This window comes from Apus apus, chromosome 5 (genome assembly GCF_020740795.1).
Source record: "Apus apus isolate bApuApu2 chromosome 5, bApuApu2.pri.cur, whole genome shotgun sequence".
Lineage (NCBI taxonomy): Eukaryota > Metazoa > Chordata > Aves > Apodiformes > Apodidae > Apus > Apus apus.
Window position 1 is genome coordinate 47,835,672 of NC_067286.1, and position 26,836 is coordinate 47,862,507.

At 39.3% G+C, this 26,836-nt stretch overlaps 1 protein-coding gene across 1 annotated transcript in view; it reads left to right on the top strand.

Annotated features, from left to right (window-relative positions):
• The first annotated feature begins 11,431 nt into the window (after positions 1 to 11,431).
• The window catches only part of TTC8 (tetratricopeptide repeat domain 8), a 41,003-nt gene continuing 25,598 nt past the window's right edge, over positions 11,432 to 26,836 (top strand). The window contains exons 1-3 of the mRNA XM_051621765.1: positions 11,432 to 11,631; positions 20,502 to 20,531; positions 24,730 to 24,850. Of these exons, the coding sequence (XP_051477725.1) occupies positions 11,524 to 11,631; positions 20,502 to 20,531; positions 24,730 to 24,850 (259 nt within the window). The 5' untranslated portion in view covers positions 11,432 to 11,523. The remainder of the gene's footprint in view (positions 11,632 to 20,501; positions 20,532 to 24,729; positions 24,851 to 26,836) is intronic.

Consider the following 26,836-nt stretch of genomic DNA (forward strand, 5'->3'; position numbering starts at 1 on the left):
GACATGGCTGCGCCGAGACACCGCCCGGGACACGGAGCGAGGGCGCGGCGCCGCTCCGGCCCCCCCGCGCCCCGGCCCGCGCCTGCGCCCAGGGCAGCGCCGTCAGGCGGCCGGGCGGGCCCGGCGGGGGGCGGTGCGGAGATGGCGGCGCTGAGCGGAGCGGGGACCGACCGCCGGGTGGTCGCGGGTGGGGGGCGGGAGACAACGGGCTCCAGCATCGCGCCTTCTTGGGGTTTGAGGCGGGCTTTTTTTTTTTTTTTTTCCCCTAAGTGAGGTTGTGTCTTCTCGCCCTCCCTCAAGTTTAGTGTTATATTTTTACTGCGGCTTGGGGGAATACAGCGGCTCCTTGCCTTCCCGCGACCCGCTGCTGCGCGGCTCCCGGCCGGGGCTGGGTGTACCCCCGCCCTCCCTGCCGCCCCGCCGCCTGTGGGACCCCCGCTCCCCCGCACCCCGGCTCTCACTGCGGGCCCAGCGCACGCCGGCTCCATTTCATCCAAGAAGAAAAGGTCAACTGTAATTTTTAATGATGAATATTTAACTCTTTAATCCCACCGCCTACTCCATACGCTACACAGAAGTCGTTTCCCCATCGGTGCCCTAATTTCCTCATGACACAACTTCACATCCTCAGATCCCAGAGTTTTACCTGGGAAAGTCACCATTTTCCAGTCTCACAGTTGGGGAAGCGACTTCTCTGTCCTACATGAGGCAGCAGTGCAGGGTGTCCCCACCACGTCAAAAATGTTGGTCAGCACTACGTGCTCCTTCCCAGCTTTGTCACACCACAGAGTACCTAGCTGGCTAAATACATTTTCATTACAAGATCGTGCAGTTTTGCATTATAAACTTGAGTACTTGTTCTTAAAAAGCTCCTGGAATTGACAACTGAAAATAAAAACAATCATTTTCCTGTTACTTTCAGCACAGGTTTGGTTTTCCAAATCAAATATTTTGTGTCAGGATTGTCAATCTTGTATCTCTGTTTCTTCTCGTTCTCTTCTACTGTTTTATTACTCATAGCGGCATTTCTTCCACAAAACATCTACTTCTAACTAGTTACTTCATGGTCGAGACATTTTTCCATGCTACTCTATTTACCTACTGATTAGGGCAAGATTTTTCTTTTAAATCTTTCTTGATTAAACTTTGTATTTTATTCCTTTCATTGTTTTAGAAAAAGAATTCTTGTGCATGTAAGCATTCTAGTCAGTCAGCTCTGTACCAACATATTCTCACCGTCTAGAACACCAAGAGATTGTATTTTTCTCAAGCTCTGACAATAAGGATGTTCACAGCACCAGGATCAGATGCAGCTTTCAGTCCCACATGTTTATTGAAAACAACACAAGGTGCATAACAAAAGTCTGCAGAGACACTGAAACTTGATTCAAATTTACAGCCAAGGAAATCCCACTCCCACAATAAAAATAAAAAAGAAAGAAGGAAAGAAAGAAAGAAAGGCAGGCAGGAAGGGCTTTTATCCCTCATTAGGACAAAGAGTCATATATATTCACCAACAGATACAGCAAATGTTACTTCCACAGAAAGCACAGGGAGTCTTTTTCCCTTCTGTTTGCTTCCTAAACAGCACTTTGAAATGTGGGTAGCCACGGTTTCTCAGGAGTCCCCATGATGGGAGACTAGCCAGGGAAACAGTCTGGAAAATCACCAACTGGCTCTTCTGAGAGGTACAAAATGTATAATTCTTTCTAATCTGTTAACTCTGCATGGCTGTTCCCTGGTGCTGTCCCAGCTCTATAACGGGAAACGTGGTTATGGAAAAAGTCTCTAACAATGATGCTTAGTCTCTCATCCTGGAAATAACAGAGAAAAGAAATGAGCACTGGATTCCTTTGGAAAAAAAAAAAGAAAAATGCATTTCTGCATTACTTCCCTTGAAGGCCAGAAAATTATTTGAATGTTGACATAAATTTGAACAAACTGCTGGTAAGATTTTGTGCAGTTCCATAAAGTTGCACATATATTGAGGCTAAAAATAAGATTACAACTGTAAGACTGTTCCCTTCATAAGCCAAAGGTTAGGAGAAAGTAGGTTTGGAAAATATAGAATGTACATGATGACCGAAATAACTTGTTTCAAGATTTTAAATGTTAATTGGATTGATTATCAGCAGACATAAGCATTTGGTACATATTTTACTTGTGCTGTTGTAAAAGCTCATTTGAAAGTGGGAATATTTTTGTGGAATAAATTAAGACTCTATTAATTTTCTCTGTACTGCACATTTATTGTGTATTTAAATATTATAATACGAAAATTACATAATTATGGTGCCTCTACTGTCTTCTACTCTATATAAATATATACTTTTGTTATTACTTAAAGTCAAGTTCTGGACCTCTTGAGAGCTAATGCATGAATGAACTTCAGTAGAGCTAAAATTTTAATCTTGTAGTTTTATTCGCAACTCAGAAAGAGTATTTGTTTACTGAAAGTGAAGAGGCTGTTTTCAGCCACACATTCCAAAACCACTGTTACTAAAACAGAAAAGAGAAAACAGCAATCAGGAAGAAACTTTAATATATAATGACACTGGCTGTAAGTGGAAGCTGCAGATTGTGTTTCCTGTGGTGAGCAGGAGAACCCAAAACTATAGTCAGAAAAATTACATATATGCCATGCAAGGAGGATGGGAACAGCTGCATGTCACACACCACACAAACAGCCAGTATTTCCTTTTGATTGTTCTGGAATTGACTACCATTTGTAAGATGAGGAAATGCAGGAGAAAAAGTTCTAAGAGCAAAGCCATTGATTGCTGCAGTTTGCTGACCTTCTGCCTGCCCTTAAGGAGTGCAAGTGGAATTTTATACACTCAGAAGCAGTGTAGTATCCCAACCTCCTCCTCTGCCCTTACTGTGTCTGGCATTCCCAGTTAGCTCTGACATGCATAATTCCCTTGGCCTCTACCAGGCTGGACATCTCCACCCAGTATGACTGGCACCAGGCAGCCGTGGCTTCAGGAATCACCCATGACATCCCTCTGCCAGTGAACACTGCTGTCTCCATCGCACATGTGCACTAGGACTCTGACACTGGCCCCTCTCAATTCTTTTTCCCCTGGTCGGTACTCCAGCTGAGACGGGCGGTGCCTCCCGAGCCCTGCCCCAGGCCGGTGCCCGCTCCCACCGCCCCGGGGAGGCGGGGCCGGCGCTGTCCGCGGTGCTGACCGCGGCAGGACGCGCCCACGGGCCGGGGCGTCCGCAGGGAGTGGAAAGGGACGTTAGGTTAGGCCCGCAGCTACACCGAGAAATAAACCAGCTTTTAGCTAAACAAGAAATGTTACGTGCTTCCAGTCAGGTGTTTGACGAGGGAAATGCGGTGTTTAGCTGTTTTGCCTCCGCTGCCTATATGGGGTTTCTGTCTTTGCTATGGTGTCAGGTACATCCCTGCAAATTATGTTTCATTAGTATACAGTGATACAAGTACATCACTTCTCTAAATAAAATACATTAAGTGGCATTTTAATGTCTCACAACACGTACTCATGAGAAGATGTACTCCTGGCATACTGTAAATATATTTATAATGTATATCATGTTCTGCTAAATGGAACAAGGCTTAAAGAAGTGATTTCTTAAACACATGCTCTTGGAACAGCTAATTCCAGAGCACACAAGATGAGGGATTATTCTCTGTTAAGTCCTAAGTAGCTGGTTCAAGTAGTAATTATATAATATGAAACAGATGAGCAACAGTGACAACAGTAATTTCAACAGCCCAACATCCTTGAGGATAAAAAGGTCTCAGTCTATTATGGGAACACAATGCCTGAAAACAATACTTTGCAAAACTAAGAAACTTTTTTTTTTTTTTCTTAAGAGAATTACCTGCTACCATTTTAGTAGCATTGAGGCAAACTCTAAGGATCACAAAGGCCTGATTTCTACTTTCCGAAAATTAAAATTTAATGACAGATTTTATACCATATTAGCCAACACATAGGATGCAAGTTATGAAGAAATTTTAAAGGACTAATATACTATTAAATTAACAATAGAGTTATTTGGGTTTTTTTAAAGTAACATTAGAAGTTGGAAGCCTTGAAAATAATCAGTAGGTTTCCTGCATCATCAAGAAGCAAAGGAGCCAATTAAGGTTAAGAAAATGTCACAGAAAAATAGTTAATGATTTCTTCACATCTCAACCCAGAAGAGTCTGGGAAATACAAAATGGGAGCACATACCGGGTATGATCACAGAAGGCAACAGCTTTATAACAAAGTGCTGGAAAAACAACAAGCCACATATACATTATACTATACCTTAAAAAATTCCGACAATTTCAAAACCTTGTAGCTGACATGCCCTGAAGAGAAAAATGCAACTGCTCTTTAAAATCATGTCCTGTGTTGAAGCATCATCCAATACTGTAACCATCTTAAAAGCAAGTTCTAATTTAAGCTTGGTAACTACCAATACATATATTTTCTTTGGTATTTACTGATAAACTAGACAGAATGGTTGAAATGAAAGTAAAACTACTGTGTGTATTAAATTAAATATTAAAGACATTAACTTGTCCTGCCTCTGCAAGGTACATTACACCTTGATAACCATAGGAATTGTATTTATTTGGTAAATGTTCGTTCTGGGCACTGGAAGAAATAGGCACCATATTGAAAAGACAATGACCATGTAATTTTCACAGCACAGACAGCAACTAGGGCTGCATTGCGTTTATTCATGGAAATTTGATTTAGCAAAGTCCTCACGTAATAGTTTCCTAACAGAGAGCTGATAAAGGGATAGACAACATACAAACATTAGTGAAATTAAATTCATCCATCATTACTATGAAAGCAGCAACTTCTTCTGGACATTGTAAAGCAGAAATAAATCTGTTTAGGACAGGAATTGATGCAAGTACATCAGTAAACAATATCAGACAAAACTGCAGAGGGGACACAATTACTGCAAACCATGTATTGGCTTCCTTAGCTGTGACATTTTTAACAAAAATCTTGTTTTAGGGTCTCCCCTGTAATCCCAAATTCAAATCCCCTCTCTTTTGAAAGTGAGAGAAGTGTTTCTACCATGATTTTAATGGCAAATATCTCAATCTAAGAATTCCCATCACAGCACTCTTTTTTAAAAAAAAAAAGCAAAAGACCTTTTACATTTTATTTAAGTTTGAAGTTGCTGTGGTAAAATTATGTTTAATATTAGTCTCAGGAGGCACTAACATTTGTATTCTTTCTTAAAATATCAATCACAAAAATTAAAAATTTGCCGTAAATCTGTGTTAGCACATGGGAACAGTTCACTAAAAATAAAATATCTTTTTAGACTACAATCAATGAAAAAACTACTACATTTCAGACTGCCAACAATCTGACCAGAATGCATTTCAAAGGCACTCAGTGGAGCACTCAGTTTCTTTCAGCAATGACATTTTGTTTACAAAACATGGCTCTTGTCACCACCACATGCTTGGATCTAAACAGCGTTTTTTAGCTTGCATTTTATGCGCAATTATATGTGTACTGAAGTAATTCATCTAGGTGATTTGAAGAACTTGCAACAAGCACCAGTACTTGATACACAACAACCTAAGCAGGCGTAAATTAAGTGCAGAAAGAGAGCCTGATTAGATCCCAATGCATTTTCTATCAATACACTTATGAAAATCTGATTCTGAACTCTCAAAATCAATTGATTTCAACTGTTGACTAAACTAAATATAGAATGCAATTTATCTAAAATTCTGTTTATGTAACAGCTACCTCTCGCTCCATCTTACGATATGATAAAAAATAATGTGAAGCAACACCTTGTTTGCAACAGGAGTAATTTTTCTACCTGTTTTCAATTTAGGATAGTTTAGGATGATCAACCCCAAAGCCTGTTGTTAATATTTTGGGGGGGAACAATTAATATTTCAGCTGGCCAATGCAAATTACTAGATAAAAAAATGTCAGGTCAAGATGACATCTTTTTACACAGTAGTTGACAAGGTTTTCAAAATATAATGCACAGTACTGACTTCACAAAAGCTCTCAAAAAGCTTAGCTGTCAGAAGGAATCATGAAAGAGCTTAGCTATAAGTCACTACATAGAATCCACATACAATAATGCAGGTTTATCAAATTTGACGTTATTTACCAGTGATAAAATTCAGAAGATCTGAAGCAAATAAAATATTTAAATATTAAACACATTTAAAAAGTAACAGTATTACCTCTCATATTGCTGAGAAACTTAAAAAATAGCATAGCTCTATTAATCCAGCAGTGGAATGCAAACCTTGAATGAATTAATTTAATTGTATGACTCCATACTACCAGATTTGACTAAGCACTGAAGGAGATTGGTTTAGGACTAGAATTGGTGGCCCAAAGCAGCAGTGAAATCCCCATCCTCAGAGGTTTTCTAATCTCAGCTGGATAAGGCCCTGAGCAACCTCATCCAACTTTCCAGTTAACCCTGTTTTGAGTGGGAGCTTGAATGAGCCTCCAAAGATCCCCTTCAACCCACATCATTATCTGATTTAGATACTCAGTTCTGTAAGCTGGTTCCCTACAGTCATATTGCATTTCAGTCAGTCAGCTGCCTGAAGTGATGTAAGCCTCCTTTAAGGACAGCAAATACTCCATTTTAAGTTATACTAATTGTAAAAGAAAATATGGGTGAGGCTGCTACATGATAGAGCATTTTAGTGTAATTTACTGTGCACAAGCCTCTACAATACCACTCCTCACAGTAGGAAAACAGACCTTTTTCCTTCATTTTTGTTCTAAAAATCATAAATTAAGAATAAAACAGACTAACACTCCTAAAAGGAAGAAAGTAGATTTGTAGGACACCTGCTTTTTTTTTTTTTTTTTTTTTTAACTAACAGGTATATAATGAATTATGGTGCTGGAATGGCTTTGTAATTAATACAATATTTCAGTAAACTGAATACCAGGAGATCTGTACTCTCTCTCTACTGCTTTCATATATATACATATATATATATAGGCATATATATATATATAATATGAGCAAACCATTTACATCAAGCTTTTCAGATATGACTGTTAACTTAGTATTATTACCAGGGTTCAAACTTCAATATTTACTACAAGTAAGCATGCTGGTCTAGCTCCTCTAAACTTGAAAAGAAAGAAAAAGGGTCAAGCCCAGTTTTTTAAGCTGAGTATCAAGTCATCAATGAATCCTTTGCAAATTTTTTGCAACCTCTCTTTATATCAAAATAATGTACCAGCCTTTTTCATAGATCACTGGTTTTTATAGCTGCACTGATTCCTGCTACGTGATGAACATCGTACTGAGCATCTGCATCAAACAAGAAATAATGCCTCATATGAAACATTGAAGATAAAAAGGTAGCAATATCACTTGAAAAGCATCCTCTTCATCCTGTTCACTGAAGGAGGTGTGGATCTGATCACAGAGTTTGTATTCAGTCCATGCTTAAGTAGAACAGAACAGACCTAAAATCATATGAAGGTTAATGTCTTGAGACCTGGAGTATTGCCACGTAAATTCTGTTATCCGTTGCTGTATGATCCCTTTCCAGCTATGGTATCCATGGTTAGAATATCATGGATGATCAGCAAGAAGCCTCAGTATTCTTACTTCTGATAGGAATAGTTGCTATTGATATGTATAGTTGTCTTGGTTGGTCACTGAATGAAACCTGGAGCAGTTACTACAAATTACTTTTCCCAATGCTGAATCTAAGCTTCAGCACAAAACTCTGCTTTTAATGCAATTATATTTGCATGACCTCTCCTAATTTTCTACAGTCAGTAGGAAATGGTTCTACAAGCAAATATGATGTGACCTCAACTTCAGATGGCAGGGTCCTTGCTGAAAATAGCATGTAAAGGGGGAACTTCATTTTTCTGCTCTTCTGCCACAACTATGTGCTTTCCCAAAATGTAGGCACTTGGCATGGCCTGATCTGTAATTCTGTTTGAGTTGATTCCAAGCACACAAAGTAAAAGTTGCTCTATGCTTTGTTGCTCTCAATTCTTCCAACATCAAATGTATCTGAATCATTAGAATGAACCCTTTTTGTGCATCATCTTTCATGATGCTAACTCTTTTCCAAAGGCAAGCCAGATGCCTCTAGTTGAGGTGATCTTCAGGTAGGTGTGTGGTAACATCAATATTCCATTTCAAGCCTTTGCTAATTGTATTAAGCAGCAAATTACATCTTTCTTCTGTATTCTTTCATCTTCAGAGAGATGAGTAACTGACAGAAGCAGTAGCCTGCATCTGAATGACTTAGCTACTGAGGGATATGGAACATTTCACTACAGAGCTGCATAAGAAATTCTAAGATACCAACAGAATTTTAGAAACTATTTTAGACTTATGCCTGGTTTTATCATAATTGTGTGAGTTCATGAGAGAGGTAAGGCCTGAGAATTAGCATTCCTAGTTCAATAAACAATTAGGATTGCTTGGTGTGCTCAAGACCCTCCATGAGAGACTTACAGAGGAAGACAAAGTCAGCTTATAGTATCTATGTATTTAAAATAAGAGGTCTTGGATACTGGTGGGACCTGTCCTACTCTCCTCTTCCATATGCACTTTGTAAGAAGATAATTCATGTATCTCATACTCATAGTTTAAATGTTAAGACACTGATGCAGAAACGTCATAAGAACATTTTGAAAATAAAAAGTATTTTAGGCATACCAGTAGTTTATTCTGGAAGAGTATGTAAAGGAGAAAAACATTTAATACATCTATCCTTTCTGAGCTGGTGTTCAGGTTAGAGTGATGAGGGGGACAGCCTCTTCTCCCTGGTGACGTGTGATAGGACCAGAGGGAATGGATGCAAGCTGCACCAGGTGAGGTTTAAGTTAGGTATTAGGAAGCATTTTTTCACCAAAAGGGTTGTCAGGCATTGGAATATATTGCCCAGGGAAGTGGAGGAGTCACCATCTCTGGATGCATTTAAATGGCATCCAGATCTGGTCCTTAGGGACATGGTCTAGTGGTGAGCTTGCGCTGATAGGCCTAGAGCTGGACTGGATTATCTTGGAGGTCTCTTCCAGCCAGGGACATCCTGTGATTCTGAAATTAACTTGCAAGTCACCAATGGCTCACTCCATGGATAGAATCGCATATATACAAAGGACTAGTGTACAGAGTTGCAACTATGGGAAGCCCTGGGAGCAGAAAGCTTTGATGTAGGAAACTTCTGCAGAGTCAGATTACTACTGTCCTTTAGCTCATACTCTTCCAGTCCAACTTTGAGATAAAGAATGGCTTTAGAAAAATGCATTATGTGGTAAACTGTATACCTATGCACCAGACAGAATGTGGCTTTGTGGAAAATAAGAGGAGCAAGTTCCTTTTTCACATTCACAGGAATCAGTAGAGGCAACTGCCCAGAGGCAGTGGCAGGAGCAGAAGATTGCATTCTATGCCACTATCTGATCAGCCTTGTTACTGGCTTTCTGTACTTGCTCTTTTATATACACCTCAACTCTGCAGAAAGGCAATTGCTAGGCTTTTTGCTCTTACTGCTGGCATCAGCCAAATGCACATGGTACACTTTTTTGGCTTAAGCATCAGCATTTGCAGTAGAGGCTGGTACCAGACACCTCAGCAGATAGATGGGACTCATTACAGTCCAGGAAGGCCACATGACCAGAGTAAACACAGCAGCTCTGAAACAGGCATATGTGTGTAAAAGGCATACTGCTCACCTACTTCAAGCAAACCAAAAAGAGCAGGGGTCTTTAAAGGTCAGGAGGACAGCAGCAAACTGTCTAGGAAATAGAACAAAAAAACACCCTGTATTTTGTTTTCCTCTACTGTACAGGCTGTATAGTAGGGCTCTAAAACACCCTATATAGCTGGACATGAAATATTCTAAATTAATCTGTGTTTCTCAGAAGGTGACATGGAGAAGCTTATTTACAGGCCTGTGCTCAAAATGTGCAAAATGATTTGAAGGTAACTAAGGTGCACAGCTGCTCATGCTGATGGCCTACTGTCAAACTTAACGTTGCTGTTAACTAGGAGAAACACAGAAAAAAGGATATGAAGTTTCCTCTATCATCTCTTGCCATTACTCATCTCAGTAGTAGTCTGCGAGGACTGCAACTCAGAGTCCAGGAAAGGACAGCTAGGGCTCTAGCACCTCTGTTCATCAGCTCCTATTTTACTCCCCCTGTCAGTCCAATTTCCCCTTTTTCCCACATGCCATTGGATAACTGACTACTAACCAGCCCTACAATTAGTCCTAAACCATGAACAGGATTTGTTTACATGCCAAGTCAGCCACGGAGTTTACACATGCCTTCAAGGACTTTGATATTCCTGCAAGTAAAGTTTTCCTATGTAGTCTTTGACATATTCCTTAATATAATAGTTGCCATGTACTGACTTCAAAAATCCTATTACCAGTGTCCCAGAAAGTGGGTAGCATCCTGGACTACCCATCTGGCTTCTGTGCTGTGTTTGAGAATTACACAAGTGTGCAAGAGTGCCTCTACACATGCCAGGAATAAGTATTCAGACCTAGATTTATTTGGAAATAAATATAATCGGCAGATGGATAGGGCAAGTTGCCCTGTGAAACTCTTCCCAATTCTGTATGTCACCTAACTTCAGCTACAATGGATTATATCTTCTTCTTTCCCTGAAGGCAGCCTGGTTGTAGGCCCTGACTCTAATTCCTGGCTGGTTAGCTTTCAAGCAGTTACACTGGAGGGGGACTGACATGCAGGGCTCTACAAAGCACACAAAGTCACAGGAACGTGATTTTAGCTATTATGTTAATCTTCATCTATCAGAGATTTTCACATCACAAACTCACTTTTTTCACTAAGCATCCCTAGAGATTTTTGCTTCCTCTTACTTGGGCTGATGGTTGCAATCAGCATCTTAACAATACATAGAAAGTAAGAGTAGTCATATTTCAGCTTTTTTTCACGTCTAAATATCTCAATCTTATTGTTTCTCTGCAAGAACAAATGAACTAAAGAAACTAAGGAGACCCAAGGCTGAGAACACTGCCGTCCACTGCAACCTGCACTTTTCTCAACCATGGTCTTCTACGGGACATTTTACCCAAATAAGGACGGAAGGGCTACATTCTCCTTGTTTAGGCATATATTCCAATTCGAAATTACTCTTGATAATAGGACCGTAAATAACAGACAAAGTTAAAATAGCGGGTTATCTGAAATCTGTTAACCTCAACATCAGATCAAACTCTGCTTCCAGTCTTTAAGACACCAGGCTACGAGAGACTCCCGCAGGGGGGTCTGAGCCCAAATCCAGAGCCTCAGCTCCGGCCCAGAGCCGCCCCGCTCAGCTCGGCCGCGGGACACGGGCCCCAGCCCCGCCCGGCCGCCCCCCGGGGCCTCCCGCAGCGGCGCGCAGGCCCCGCCTCGGCCTGGCGGGGCCTCCCGTTTCCGTGGCAGCAGCTCGGCCGCCCGCGCTCCGCCCCGGGCCCCGCTCGGCCGGCAGCGGGCCGGGAGGCGCGGGGAGCCCCGCTAGAGCCGCTGCGGCTGTCCCGCCGGCGGGATGGGGCTGGAGCCGCTGTTCCAGGCCTGGAGCTGCTTCAGGCGAAGGAAGTTCCGCGAGTGCTCGGATCTCTGCTCGCAGCTGCTGGAGAGACCGCCCGGCGAGCAGGTAGCGGGGCCGGGCCGGGCGGCCGGGCGGGAGGCGTTGGTGTGGGTCGATCAGCGGGACGCGGCCTCGCGTTCTCAGCGGCCCGGCCGCCCGCCGGGGCGAGCAGCACAGGGTGCCTCTCTACCTGTTGCAGCTACCGGCGAGGCCCGGTGTGAGCCCCCGGTAGCGGGCCGGGGAGGGCTGGGCCGCGCCGTGCTCTGCGACGGGGAGGAGGAGGAGGGAGGGAAGCCGGGAGGCCGGGCTGCGTCCTCTCCTCGAGCTCCCGGCCTCTCCTGAAGCTGGAAGCTGCGGGCGCGGGGCTGGTGGCTCCTCCTCGCTCAGGCCCTGGCAGCGCCCCTCCCTGCCGCCCCAGCCGGCTGAGGGGAGGCGAGTGGTGCGGCGGGGACTTGTGCTGCTGGGAGCGGAGCCGTGGCTGGAGTAGGGTCCCAGGACTTGCCACAACAAGAATTTCAACTCACTCAAGGTTTTCCGAAGTCAACAGAAGAAAGCCAAGACTAAAAGTCAGGCCTGCGTAAGGATGTTGATTTCACACAGATGTTCAGATTTCACACAGATGTTCACAGTTGCTGTATGCACTAAACCTTGTGAGGTTGAGACCCCATTTTAGCTCAGCTTACGTATGAGCATTACCAGGAGACAGAAGGTGTTTCCGTTCCTCTCTCTTCTCCTCTTCTCCAGCTGCGAAGTCTCAGGAGGTGTTGGGCATGTGTTGTTCAATACCTACGTATTTTCTTACCCTTCTGTTGTTTCTGGATTAGTGTTTTTATGCATGTAAACACGTACTGCCATATTTGAAATCCAGTAGTTGAAAGGACTTCATAAGAAATAATTTACAGTAAATTAAATCTCTCAAAGCATCTTATAGGTGCATATTTTAAGCATCTTTAAGGCAGTGCTTTTCATCACAATGGAAAAGTCTTCAAATAAAGCTGCACAATCACAGAATTGTGCAAATTGTTTAAAGTGGTGTAGGATAGATACTTAAAAGATGCTTTTGTTTTATGTTATATACTGTAAGGTACCAACAAGAGTCATCGGCAGAAAAATTTTTAGTGGAGAAGATGTTCCTGAACACTAAATGGGGTTGAGTATCAGTCCTCTAATTGCTGTGTATTTACTTTATTGGATCTTGGTACTTGCAGTGTTTGCATATGGAAGTACAGCACTTAATTCGTGATAGAAGCTCTTAAGATAGCACAGGTAATAGCAGTAAATAAGAGTCACAAAGTTCATCATGCTTCTGTTGCCATTAAATAATAATTTTTTTAATTAGCAAGGCATTTTCCAATCTATGATGTCAGCATGCAAATATAAAGATGATTGCATTTCTACCACATCCTGAAGCACAAGTATAAAATTGTTTTGTTACATTTGGCAACTCCAGGCTTTCACTGGGCTGTTTGCAGTAGCACTGGGAACTTGTTGAAGACATCTGCAACTGACAGGATGTAAAAGGTGTACAAGGCTGGGAAAAATGGATGTTGATCCATTTTGTTTTCCTTATTTCTTCCAAATACTGATCACACAGGCTGCAAGGATTTAAGTATATACATTAAAGTGTTTTCTTAAATGAGGCTGCACATTCTTCCTATAGAACCAGGACCTTACATACCAGCAATGTGAGAGTTTTTCCCAATACTGTATGAAGTTGGAACAAAAAATTACTCACTTAATTTAATCTTTGAAATGATCACACCAGCCTATAAGCTTAGTCTTCTATAAGAATGAAAGAATGAAAGGATTTAAAATAATTATGCTTTGAGAAACAGTGGAGGCTAGGAGTGTGAATGGTGTCTATACTACATCAAAACACAGGCTCTTAGAAGAGGTCCTATATGAAGTCTCTGAACTTTAAGATCAAAATTCATAAGTGTTTTGAAAAGATTTTCACATCACAGTTGCCTGATAAGAACTGGGCTTTCTAACTTCAGGATGTTTGTTTCAAAAGTGTATTGCTGTTCACAGTTTTATCTGAAGAAGGTAGTCTTCAGTAGCAGCATATTTCAAAACTACCTGAAAGTTCAAATGGAAGTGTCTTTGCTTTCTGTAGAGGCAACCTTGAAATATGCTTAGTTTGGCTATAATCTTGACAAATCCTTATTGCCTGGGTTTGGCTGGGATAGAGTTAATTTTCACATGAAGCCAGGAGAGGACACAGCCCAGTTAGCTGTTGCGGTCAGTTCGAGTCAGTTTGGTCAGACCTGAACTAGCCAAGGCGACACGTCCTGCTCAGTATATAAACTGGGGGAGCTGACTGGGGGCAGGAGGGATCACAGCTTGGGAATGTGCTGGGCATTGGGTTCTGTGTGCTGAGCTGTTGCTTGGTATTTTCTTTTGTTACTACTATTAGTAGTATTGTTTCTTCTCTTTTTGTGTTGTCCTATTAAACTGTCCTTCTCTCAACCTATGATCAAATTCTCGTCCCCATCCCACTGGGTGAGGGGAAAGGAGTAAGCAAGTAGTGGCATGAGGCTTAGTTGCCAGCTGGGCCTAAACCATGGTGCCTTATTAAGACCTATTTTAAGCAGGAATTAATGACTTCTAAAAATATTTTAAAATATATCTACTTTAGCTTGGAAAATATCGGTCATCCTCTTTAACATTTTAAAAGTGCATAGAATGATGTTTCAGTCTTTCTCTGAAAAGAGTCTTCCTAGACCTATGTTTGAATAATGCACATTTTAAGTTTGCAGACCACAAGCAACTTGATTTTACTCTATATAAATGCTTTATGTAAGTGGAGTAGCAGTTTAGAGACTTTAAAAGATAAAATAAATGGAGACACTGGAATAGGCTGCCCTGGGAGGTGTTTGAGTCACCATTCCTGGATGTGTTTAAGGGTCATTTGGATGTGGTGTTGGTGGATATGGTTTAGGGGAGAATTTTGTAGAGTAGGGATGAAAGTTGGACTCAGTGATCTCAAGGGTCTTTTCTAACCTGAGTAGGTCTATGATTCTATGATTCTAAAACCTTTGAAAGGTAGCAAACTCCAAGGCTGAACACTGAGGTAATTAGAATTCAAATAAGTGACATACATTATTTAATCCTCCTGGCTTGCCTAGTGTCATACTATTTGACATTATTCTATATTTATTCTAATGCTAGCATATCCGTTAAGTTGCTGTAGTTGTGAATACAAGAGAAGTTATATAAGATTACGTTTTTTCAAAGTTAATTAAGAATTCAAGACCATTCTCAGGCAGATTGACTGTTGATTCCTGAAGTCTGTTACTTTTGAAGGTGGCTTGTTAATGAAATTGTAGTTCCTAAATATTTTGATCGAATATCACTTCAGTCTTCTTTGGCCTCCTACCAGAAAATGCTTCTGTCTTTCGTAGTATTTTAGTATAACCTGGATAAATGTCTAAAACTAAGTATGTGTCATTTTTGTTACCTGACCCAATATGTGTGGCTTATTATGCTTAAAAACACAGCAATTCTATAACATTCAATGGTCAAACCCTAATGGGAACATTTCTGCATATCGGGCCCGAGATATGTCATGTTGGGCACCAGGAAAGCAGACAAACGGCAACACTTACGGGAAGTTTGGATTAAGTGAGTTGCTGTGCAGCACAAAGGAATTCTCAACTGCTGTAATCACCATGCCATCTGTTCTCATCCTCTTTCTGCTAAGTGTGTGCTTCCCAAGCTCTGTGACCAGGGAAGGAAGGATCTTATAAGAACACTATCCTCAGGCACTGTTCAGGGATTCACTTTGAACAGCAGGTGTTAGGTTATGATATAAAACAAGCCACAGGAGATGGTATCCTTTAAAGAGATGCTCAGGAATGGTTGAGTTAAACTGTGACTAGTACAGGTCAGAACCATTTCCGTGCTCAGGCAACTGGCCTTCTCCCATCTAAGACATATAATGTAACAAGTAAGTAAAGGAAGAAAACTAACTGCACAGTCTTAGAGTGTTTTCATGCCTGAAAGAGATGACCTTACTTGTCTTAAAGCCTGTCCATTTTTTTTCTCAGCTGCCATCTGGTCTGCTAAATGATAGCACCACTCCTACTCCATTGCATCCACAACACTGTCGCAAAACTATGGGCAGTTGAAATGAAATCAGCTCTCTACAGTAGCCTTAGAAGCAGGCATTTTTGCCAGTCACACTTATAAATGTAATAAGAAATTTTCTCGACCAGTACATCTGATATATCTCTTAATTTAGCACTCTATGTACATATAGCTTAGTATTCAGAATTTGTTTTCATTGCAAGCACAATCTAAAAAGTTCTCCCTTAAGAGCATAGTAAAAGATTATTTGAAGGTCTTAGAAATAAGCTTACTGATGATCAATTCAATAGTTACATGTACCTACATTTAGAAGCTATGTTCATTGGTATAGAACTCTCTATGAACTCTGTCACCAGATGCAGTACGGCCTGGGAAGACTTCAAGGTATGGTGTTGACCTTTTAGCCAGCTGGGCATGAATCAGGCATTTTCTTATCTAGCAGTATCAAATGCTATGCCATTATAAACTTGAATTCTTAAAGAACACATGAACAAAATCAAAACTTTTTGAAATCAGTCATGTTTTATCCTGTAGAGTTCCTAATGAATAAATGTGTTGAACATTTTGATAAAAGAATAATTAGCTGCTACTGAGTTAAATTTTATGGAAGACTGAAATATTTTTTTTCTATAAAATATTCTGTGCATTTCTTCATTTGAGAATTAGGAATATAACTTTTATTGATGGAAATTATCTCTATGCTGACAATCTCAGGGTAGATAAAAGCTGTGTTTTCTATGACTAGCATTTGGACATACAACCACATAGGGCACTGACATTCAGTTATTTCCTATTGTAACCAAGCAGGCTGTGTCTTCTATGTTTATAGTAATAGCGTGACCTAGAGGAAATACAATCCAGGGCTGTCTCTGTTGATCATCCTGATTAGTTACCTAATCTGATTACTCTTCTTTTTGTTCCATATGTCAGATTCAAGGCAATAACCAGCACTGATGTATGAGGCCTGCTGTAGTTTAACAATTAAAAAAAAGATAAAAATTGCCTAATGTAATTAATAGACAGACAGTGGATGTCCTGCCTTTAACTTGATTAATGGTCCACTATGAGGATTTGCTTTTGTTCATTCGTCCTTGCTTCTCCCACAGTGAACTTTCAGCCTCGATTACTTGCCTGCTGGTTTTTGTAAGGTCATAATGAAGTTATCATGGATAAGTTTATGTATATGGAACTCGATCTGGAAAAGTGTCTTCAACTGAATCAGTTACTGGTTCAAGATACTCTAATTATTAAGATACATATTGTGAATGCTTTGTTCCTGGGTAATGTTTTTTCTGTGTTTCTGCTCTTAGTAACTTGACGGGCATTTTCAGAATATATTGATTTTAATATTCTGCATATATTAAATCATACTCACCTGAAATTAATTGTAGAATGAAGTTTATTAGGATATAAGGTCTGTAATCTAGTTTGATTCCCTCTTCTAGTCTATAAGCATCAGATTATTTAATTTTTCTAAACATTTTTGGTCTTCAAATAAACTGACTTTACACATTTAATTTAAAAATGCTGTCACTGGATTTAGAGATCTGGGTTAAATCCTTCTTTTATTGCTTTTACAATCTTATTAATTTCAAAGGTGCTTTATATGTGTAAATGAAGAATAAATTTGACTTTTTGTTTTGAGATACAAGCTTACAGGGTAGCACTGTTTGTTAATCTTCTCAAAGAAGTCTTGCAATCTAGTTCCAGTGGGTTACTTTCATGACTGGCAACTGCTGGATGCACCCATGTTAAAATATGTTATTTTTTGTTTGTTTGCTTTTGTTGTTCCAGAATTGTGTTTTGTCACTTGGTTGAGGGTTATTTAAAATCATAGAATCATTAAGGTTGGAAGGGACCTTAAAGATCCTCAAGTTCCAACTCCCCTGCCATGAGCAGACCACATTGCAGAAAACCTCATCCAACCTGGCCTTAAAAACCTCCAGGGATGGGGCATCACTAACCTCCCTGGGCAACCCATTCCAGTTCCTCACCACCCTTACAGTGAAGAATTTCTTCCTAATATCTAACCTAAATCTCTAAATCTAAGTTTAAAACCATTACCCCTTGTCCTATCACTATCTTCTCTGATGAAAAGCCCCTCCCCAGCTTTCCTGTAGGCCCCTTTCAAGTACTGGAAAGTGCTACAAGGTCTCCCCAGAGCCTTCTCTTCTCTAGGCTGAACAGCCCCAACTCCCTCAGCCTGTCTTCATAGCAGAGGTGCTCCAGCCCTTTGATCATCTTTGTGGCCCTTCTCTGGACCCTTTCCCACAGGTCTATATCTTTCCGGTGATGAGGGCTCCAGAGCTGTACAGAGTACTCCAGGTCTGGCCTCACCAGAGCAGGGTAGAGGGGCAGAATCCCCTCCCTGACCCTGCTGGCCACACTTCTTTTGATGCAGCCCAGGATGTGTTTGGCTCTCTGGCTTCCAGCACACACTGGTGGCTCATGTCAAGCTTCTCACCTACTACCACCCCCAAGTCCTTCTCCTCAGGACTGCTCTCCAGCCATTCTTAAATCTTAAATTACTATTTGTCAAAAGGTAAAACAATAAATAAGATGTATGAACAATGCATCTGACCACCTACCGTTATGAGAGAGCAATACTTTTTTGGGGAGAGGTGGTATTTGTTGGTTCGTTGGTTTTTATGTGGTTTGTTTTGGTTTGGGGTTTTTTTGTGTGTTTGTTTTGTTTTGTTGGTTTTTGTTTGTTTGTTTTGGGTTTTTTTTGCTTTTTTGTTTGTTTTTTTTGGGGGGTTTTTGGTTTTTTTTGTGATATGAATGCCTCTACTTGAGCAATTTTGTTTTATTTTTAAATAATTTCTGACACTAATGAACAGTGCCTACAGTAAGATACACATCTGTAACATCAAGGCATTTTTTAGTGCTGACGTAATATTCGTAACCTTGTCCTCATTAGTTACTGTAGCACATATGGTATGGAAGATCACCTACTGCTCTTAAACCATTTTCTAGTACACCATATGTGCTGTAACACTTGGACACAATGGAGTGAATAAAATAGAAGTTGAAATATTTCAGTGTCCTTTGTTACTTAGAAAGCTGGGACACTAATTTTTTAGAAGAAAAAGACTATAAATAAAACAACCAATTAACAGAACTTGGAAATAATTTTAAATATAAAGGCACTTTCAGTGCCTCAGTCAAGCACAATACATCACAGAAAGCTGAGATTAATCTCTCAATGTTTGTTCTGTATAATATTCAATATATAAGCTGTGTTATGCGTTCCAGCACTGCTGAACAAGTTTGTGATTCCAAATACGATTTTTTAAATGACCATAGAAATTCCAGTGCACTAAAGGAAAATGTGAGAGCATCACCAGTCTTACAGGTCCTTGCTGTCCCTGCTGTCATGGAATTTACTGAGTAAAAGTGCTTGAATTAAAAATAGACCATGTATTATACTACAGAGAAGAAGCACAGGCTTGACCTTGCTATTCTCTTGGTGAAACATGAGTCAGCAGTGTGCCCTGTCTGCAAAGGAAGCTAACAGCACACTGGGCAGTGCTTCAGCTTGGAGAGGACATGGATGTAAACTAATGGCAGCCTTCTAATACATACAAGGAGGTTATCAAGAAGATGGAGCTGAGCCCCTCAAAGTGGTGCATGGACTGAGAGACAGTGAACAGAAGTGGAGATGGAGAAGGCTTTGGCTTGATACGAGAGAAAACATTCCTCTGTGAGGACATTCAGGCAATGGAACAGGTTGTGCAGGGGCACTGTCCAGGCTCCATCCTTGGAAGTTTTCAAAACCCAGCTGAACAAAGCTCTGAAGGACCTCAACTGACCTCGAAGCTGACCTTGCTTTGAGCAGGGCTTTGGACTAGAGACCTGCTGAAGTCCCTTTCTAGTCTGAATTACTCTAGGGTTCTGTATTCAATCTAGTATAGCTGGCTTAACTGTCATAGTTTTACAGAAGGCCAGATAATGTAAGAAATTTTCCACTGCTTTGAGAAGCAAAAATGATCTGACTGTACAAAAGACTACTAGTGATTTAGAGAAAGTAACATTTATCTCCTACCTTCTGTCTTTCCCCCTAAAAGCTAAGAAGTGTGTTAGGAATAATTTCTCTCAAGTCCCTGGAAGTGAGTAGCAGAAGCCCTGAAGGATAGTTGAGATAGTGAATAAACATGATATTTACACAGTAAATTATGATGCTGCTGCATTTCCTCTTGTTAGTGTTTTCACACTTTTACCTCAGGTTTTCAAGCAAATGAAAGTTCTTGCTTTTTGACTTGTACTAAACTTCATCTAGTAGTTTTCCTTTTGTTTTTTGACTAGTACAATAAACCATTAGTTTTATGTTTATTGCACATACAGCATTGCTGTCCAGAATACAATAAATGCATCATTTCCATTATAAAAGTACCAAAAAAAATTCAATATGTGCAGAAATTTCCTTTTATATAGTTTTATGTAGTGGTATCAATGTGATCACCATCAACATGCAGAGGGATTTTATTACTTAGGTATTCTAAAGCCTATGGCCTAATAATCTGGTTAACTTCTCAGAGACTGCTTATATCTTAAAAGGTTTTATTGGGAATTTTTATGTACCATTTTTCAGTTTAATAATTCTGTAATGTTAATCTAAGATTTTGCCAACAAGATCTAGCAGAAGCAAGAAAGCAAAAGGTATTTGAAAAATAGACTTACCTCAAATCTACTTTCATTGTGTAAAATTAGGTCCGTGATTTGTATAAATTTAGATGATGTAATAAAATGGAAATGTGAATATATATGTCAGAGAGTATAATTACATTTTTTGTTCTTTTTATTGTTTGGCATTTCCATTCCTCAATTTCTATTTTCTCTCTTTTCAGGAGCTTGATTCTGAATACTCCGTGTTTCAGGTAAAATTCTATTCATGCATATAAATATTAGATACAATCATTAGGAAGAATTTCTCATACACTGAATAATACTTGTTTTGTTGTTAAGTCCCTAGTGGCATAAATTCTTTTTAATTCATTCATAAGGCAGTACATTTGATAAAGGGTATTTTAAATAGGCAACTTTTATATTTAATATAAATTTATTTCTCTGTTTTATTTCCTATAGGTTTATTCAGCAGTTAAGTAGCTTAGTGCCTTCTAAAAGCTAAATTGAATCTACCTTGAACTTAATCACCTTCATCTGCTGATGAGATTAGTGAAAAGCCAATGTGTATTTCACAGAGAGAACAATGTTTATGCTCTTAGCGCTCACTTCCATGGTTCATTTAATGCGGTGTCATGGTGGGCTGTGCCCATCCTGCTCCTACAGCTCATTCTCACTGCCTACCTTGGGTAGAGTCTGGTAGTCTAGAAGCTGCACGATGATGCTTTGCATAAGCAATGGAAGACAGAGTAATTGATTCGTTTTCACTCTGTCCACGTTAGCGTTAGATTACTGCAGTGGGAAGAATAGCAACGTGCAGTTGGTGGCATCTTTTGGCTGCAGGCCACAGTTAGAAGAGATTAAATGCAATGTGAAATTGCATCTTTAAATACAGCTCAAAATATATTTTTAAAGTCTCCGATTACATTCCAGTGAAGTCATGCAAGTTGTTGGCATACAAAATGGCTTCAGTGAAATACTGCCAGGTATCTTTGTGACTTTATGCTTCACAAGTTAGTTGTTGCATTATTGGGTTTTCACTGTGTATGGAATAAAATGGATGATAATGGAATGGATTGTTGTAGAATGAAACCTCTTAGAAATATGTGTTACCAGATTCAGAAAATATATTTAGATTTACATTTGAAGTTTTTATTTTTTAGTTTGGTTTTTGGACTTTTCAGGAACGAGAGGAAGGTGACAAACTAGTTCTCAGTAATAAAGTGAAAAACATTTTGTCACTTTTCTTCCTGGAGTTTGGGCCTCTTAAGAAATATTATATCACATTTCTGTACTTATGGTACTTAGGATGTTGTTTCCCTCTGCAATTACTCTTACTGTAAAGTTCTGTTCTGATTATGAGTTAAGCAAGCCAGATCTGTTATGTTGGTAATATGTGAGTAATATGTCTGAAATGAGCTGTCCCTTTCTTGTTCCTACTGTTTCCATTCCCATTCCATAAGAATACAAGTCTTCTTCATGAATGCCAGGCATGTTTCTTGTCAGAAAACAAAATTATTAATCCTGCATAGAGAGAGAGCTGATAATATAAATGGAATTGGAGGCAATAGTTTGAGTGGGCAAACTTGTGCTAAGTTGAGGTGTAAATATTATCACGGGATTACTCAGAAATACGTGCACTTATTTTTATGGATTTTTGTGATTTTAAGTGAACCTTCCTCTCACTGTTATCAGTGTGGCTCTTCCAGTTCTGTAATTAAACCCTTGCTGATTTTCATGGAGAAAAAAATACCTGTGCATTGTACTATAGTAAATTACTAAAACTGTGTAACTTTTTACTAACGTAATTGTTATTTTTTTTTCTGGATAACTAGAAGCTGCGACACAGAAAGTAGGCTTCATACAAAGTATATAAAAAGCATATAAAGTAGCTATAGGAAATATCAGGACTACTGGTATACATTTTTTGTAGAAAGTCAGCAAAACGTGAAATCATAGAGCTGTTAAGAAAATCTTTGAACCCTGCATGAGTTTTGTGTCTTGTGATAAAAGACACCCTTACTTTATGAACAAAAAAAACAAAACCGAAATTTGTTGAGGGGGGTCTGTTTTAACAGAGAAATAAATGTACATTTCTCAGATTTTCTTTCCAAAAGTATGACAATAGCCATATGCCATATTTCTTGTAAAGTCCTACATGACTTCTTATGACAAAATAGCAAATTGTTTATGAATGAAAAGGGTGTCAGAAATTTCATTTAATTATCTTGAAAATAAGAACTTTCTCCTACATCTTGCTTTGTACTTTTGTGTCAGTATACATTTCTAATTCCTTTTCCCACACCTTGATTTTCTACATGTGGCATAACTGTTTGTGTGCATAGAAATGATACTTGTGTTTCATATGGGTCTTGTAACTAGTAATTAGGAATTTTGAATTGCCTTCTTGTCTCCCAGGGTAAAGGTCATCTTTCTGTATTTTAAGTAATGAATTTGACATTTCTCTTGCTGTTTTGATGAGTAGTCCTTTTACAAACATTGCTGCAAGCAATACTACAGACTGATGTTTAATTAAGGAATAATATGGGATTTTTTTCTTGGCTATAAAGCGTCAGACTAGGAGCTTAAGACTGGAAGAGCAGGCTAAGAAATCTATTTTTTGTGACATGTTGCTTTTAAAAAGATATTATCTCTTGTTTGTTATTGCAAAAATCACAAGTATATTCTTTTGTCTATGTGAAGAACTGGCCCAAGTTTTTGCAATTAATGTAGAGAAGTTGCTACTTTGAATTCCCAGGAAAAGATCATTACTATGGGCAGCTTTTCCTATCTCCAGTAGAAAATTAGCCTGTTTGGCTGTACTGAGAGTCCTAATTTCAGCATATTCCCAGTGTAGACATGTTTATGTTGACCTCAGACACATATGTCTTTTAAAAAAGCAGAATGCTGTCAAGGTGTTAAAAATGCAACAAACTAAATACTTCTATAGAATATTGAAAAACAGTTAAGGCTGTTGAACATGTAACTGCAAATTTTAATGCTAATTAGAGGTTGCAACACTACCATGTAAGAAGAAACTAAAAGATAATAAAGCAGGACCTGGATTATGTCTCTCTGACCTAGATTTCCATCATCCCGCCCTGTTTCGTTCTCTTCTCACCCGAACAAAGGTTTCTAATTGTGGTTTAATGGACTAGCTAAATCCCTCCTTTACTTCTGCTGGGAAGAAAGCACATTTACAAATGAGAGTTAAACATTTCAACATTTTTAGATTATACTTTATTTTTTTTGTAAACAGATATAAAGTTGCATAGAAATCAGAGAGGCAGGGACCATCTGAGACATTGTGAATGAGAAGTGTTCATTTAAATTATGACTTAGATGATTAAATAAGCCTGAGGTCCAGATCTTCTCTTACCTCTTATTTAAAGAACAAATGTTTCCATGTGTTTGACCTTTAATTCTATTAAAATAGACAGCATCATTCTGTTTCTCATCTGAAATGTTTCTTTAGCAAGTATTTGACATGCTTTTCCACCAGATAGCTGTACCTCCTGTGAGAAAAGAAACTAATCCAAATTTTTTGGCAGTGATTTTTTCTCTGGAAGATTTATTATGATCTGTTCAATATCTGAAGGAAGATCAGGGATTGTTCTTGTGGCTGCCTTTATCATGCCAGCTCTATGAGTACATTGCAGGCATATTAAGTTATCAGAGTTGTTGAATCTTCACTTATTTTGTTGGTACTTCTGTATAGCTGCCACTGGGTTTTCTCTTCCCCATTGATTTGATGTCTCTACATTCTTCACAAAGCTTGTCACATAGGCTAGAATTATGCTTGCCTTTCCATGTTGCTCATATAATCCTCCAAAACATATAATGTAATTTGTCAGTTCAGTCCACTAACAAGTATTCTAGTAATCTCACCATCAGAGATGCTTAGTCTGTAAATTTACACTTTCTTTTACAGCTGATGCTTTGAACAAATGAGTTTTAGACTGTCTTTCTAAAGACTGTCACTCGTGGGTAGTAATGTACTGTATCTTTAACTGCTGGTTAAAAGGTTTTTCTTTTTCCTCTACAAATGCCTGGGAAGGCCATTACTTTGCATTACAGTGTTTTACTTACCTTTCTCTCCCATCCCAGTTTAAATATGGTGTCTGTCAGCAGTGGATTTTGAATGGCACTGGTAGTTGGGGATTTCTTCAGAAGCATAAGATCGCAGAGAGTTGCCTGTGACCTAAATTTATTGTAACTTTTTATGAGGCATAAAATTGTGTTCTCCAAACTTAGTGACTGTAGCTGTTCCACTCCAAAAGACTTGTCTGAAGTCTTGGTCCTCTTTCAACCTCCATCAGGCAGCTGATGGATCTCCCTGGCTGGAAGTCAATACCTTACTCAAGCCTATTAAAACTGTGAAGGGAATAATAATTTGCTGATTAAATTATTTACTTGGTGTTTTGAAAATATTTTGCTTTGTACTTTATTCAGGCTGCCTGGAGCCTGAAAACACGAGCTTTGACGGAAATGGTCTATGTGGACGAAATCGATATGGATGAAGAAGGAATCGCAGAGATGATACTAGATGAAAATGCCATTGCTCAAGTTGCACGTAAGAATGACTTTCACTTAAATACACTGAAGCAACAAGAGCTCTTTTGGTCAGGATTGTCATCTAGCATAAAATAGGACATACTGTGGTGACCTGATAAAGCTTTTGCCTATTGCTATAAGAAGAATTCTAGCTTGTTTTATGGCTACATGGCAATGTTGAGGTACACCACATGAACTTGATGTAGTGCTTAGACCTGTCAGACAGTTTCAGAGAAATGGTGTTTTGTCGTCTTTTCCTTTACATCTCTGTGCTCTCTAGTTCTTTTCCATCAGTGCCCTGATTTATTTGTTTGTTTGTTTTGGTCTTCCTTACGTACTGTGGGATACTAGAGAAAAATGCATACCCTCGATATACTCTGAATCTCATCCATATTACTGTACTGTAGGCAATCGTCTGGTCAAATCTGACATCACCTTTTTGTATCATTTCCTGCAAACATTTTCTGAACTGATTTTCTCTCTTCTACTTTTCTCTACTTTTTCCTCTCTTCCTTCCCAGGGCAGTTATTCTGCCCTGTCATTTTTCCCTGTATGCAGCTCTTTTCAGCTTCTTCAGTTCCCTTCTAAGTGGCCATTAATTGGTAGTCTTCCAGTACTTTTCAGCATTATTTCTGGTTTTCTCTGTTTCATTAGTACAATCCACATGGGAATTTTTATGCATCTTATTAGCTGTGGTTCTCAACCTCCTACCATGTCAGGGAATTCATGGGAAGAACTGGATATAGGACAGAACTAGTATTTGACACATTAAAAGCTTTTCTCATCTGGATAGAAGAAGGCAATTGCATATCAACATGATTACATTTTTAAAAATTGACATTGTGTGTTTGGTCACATATAAACAGTAAAGCAGTACTCAAGTTGTGTTTATACATTATAGTAATCTAATTACATATATCTGTCTTAAAACAGCATGATAATATAATTTAGACTTTTTTATATATATATTATGCTCCCTGTAGTAGAGATCATCTGCCAAGAAAAATAATGGGATTAATATTATTGAGAAATAAGGCATTCTGGAAAAATACACTCATCTTATATTTAAACTGAAGAAATGTGGCTTTCTGGATAGTGTGTCACCAATTTCAAAGCCAAAGAAAATCATAGTGATAGTGTAGTCTGCACTCCTGAATCATTGAGATAAGATTTTGCTATTTGTGCTTCATCTACCAGATGTGCCTGAAGTAGTGTATAGCTTTTCAGAAAGTATAAGAACTTCCCAGAGACAAAGAACCCCCTGCAGTCTTTATTAAATGTTGAATTTGCTAAATTTTATCGGTATGTGCCATATCTTTAGTGGGAATTACCAACTATAGCTCCAGCTGTTACTTCCTTGTGTACATTTTATGCCTAATGTGAAGTCTTCTGTTTCAAAGGTATATTTCCAAAGTAAATAGTTTAAATTGTCATTACGTCATCCAGTGATCTTTTCTTTGATAAGCTTAACAATCTTCTCATTCTGAGGTATATCTTTTGAGTTGAATCTTGAAACTCTCTTTTTAATCCTTTCAATAAATCTGCATGCTTTTTTAGTTGTAATCACCAAACCAGACAACAGTCAACTGACACATAGGAAATACATTTTTCTTCTAGAACTTGATTTTACTTTCTTTATACATCTGAAGTGCTACACTTTTATGTAAAAGGTTAGCACAGATATCACTCAGGAGGCTGCAAAAAGGATGGAGCCAATCTTTGCAAGTGGTGCAAGTGACAGAACCAGAGGCAATGGGTGCAAACTGAAACACAGGAGACTGAACACCAGGAAGTGCTTTACTGTGAGGGTGACTGAGCACTGGCACAGATTGCCCAGGGAGATTGTGGAATCACCCTGCTTAGAGATATTCAGAAACTGTCTAGACAGTTGGCTGTATGTGGCCCTGCCTGAGCCTGGTTGGATCAGCAGACCTGCAGATGTCCCTTCCAACCTCAACCATTCTCTGATTCTGTGATCAGTTCCACTTTTACTCATGATTTAACA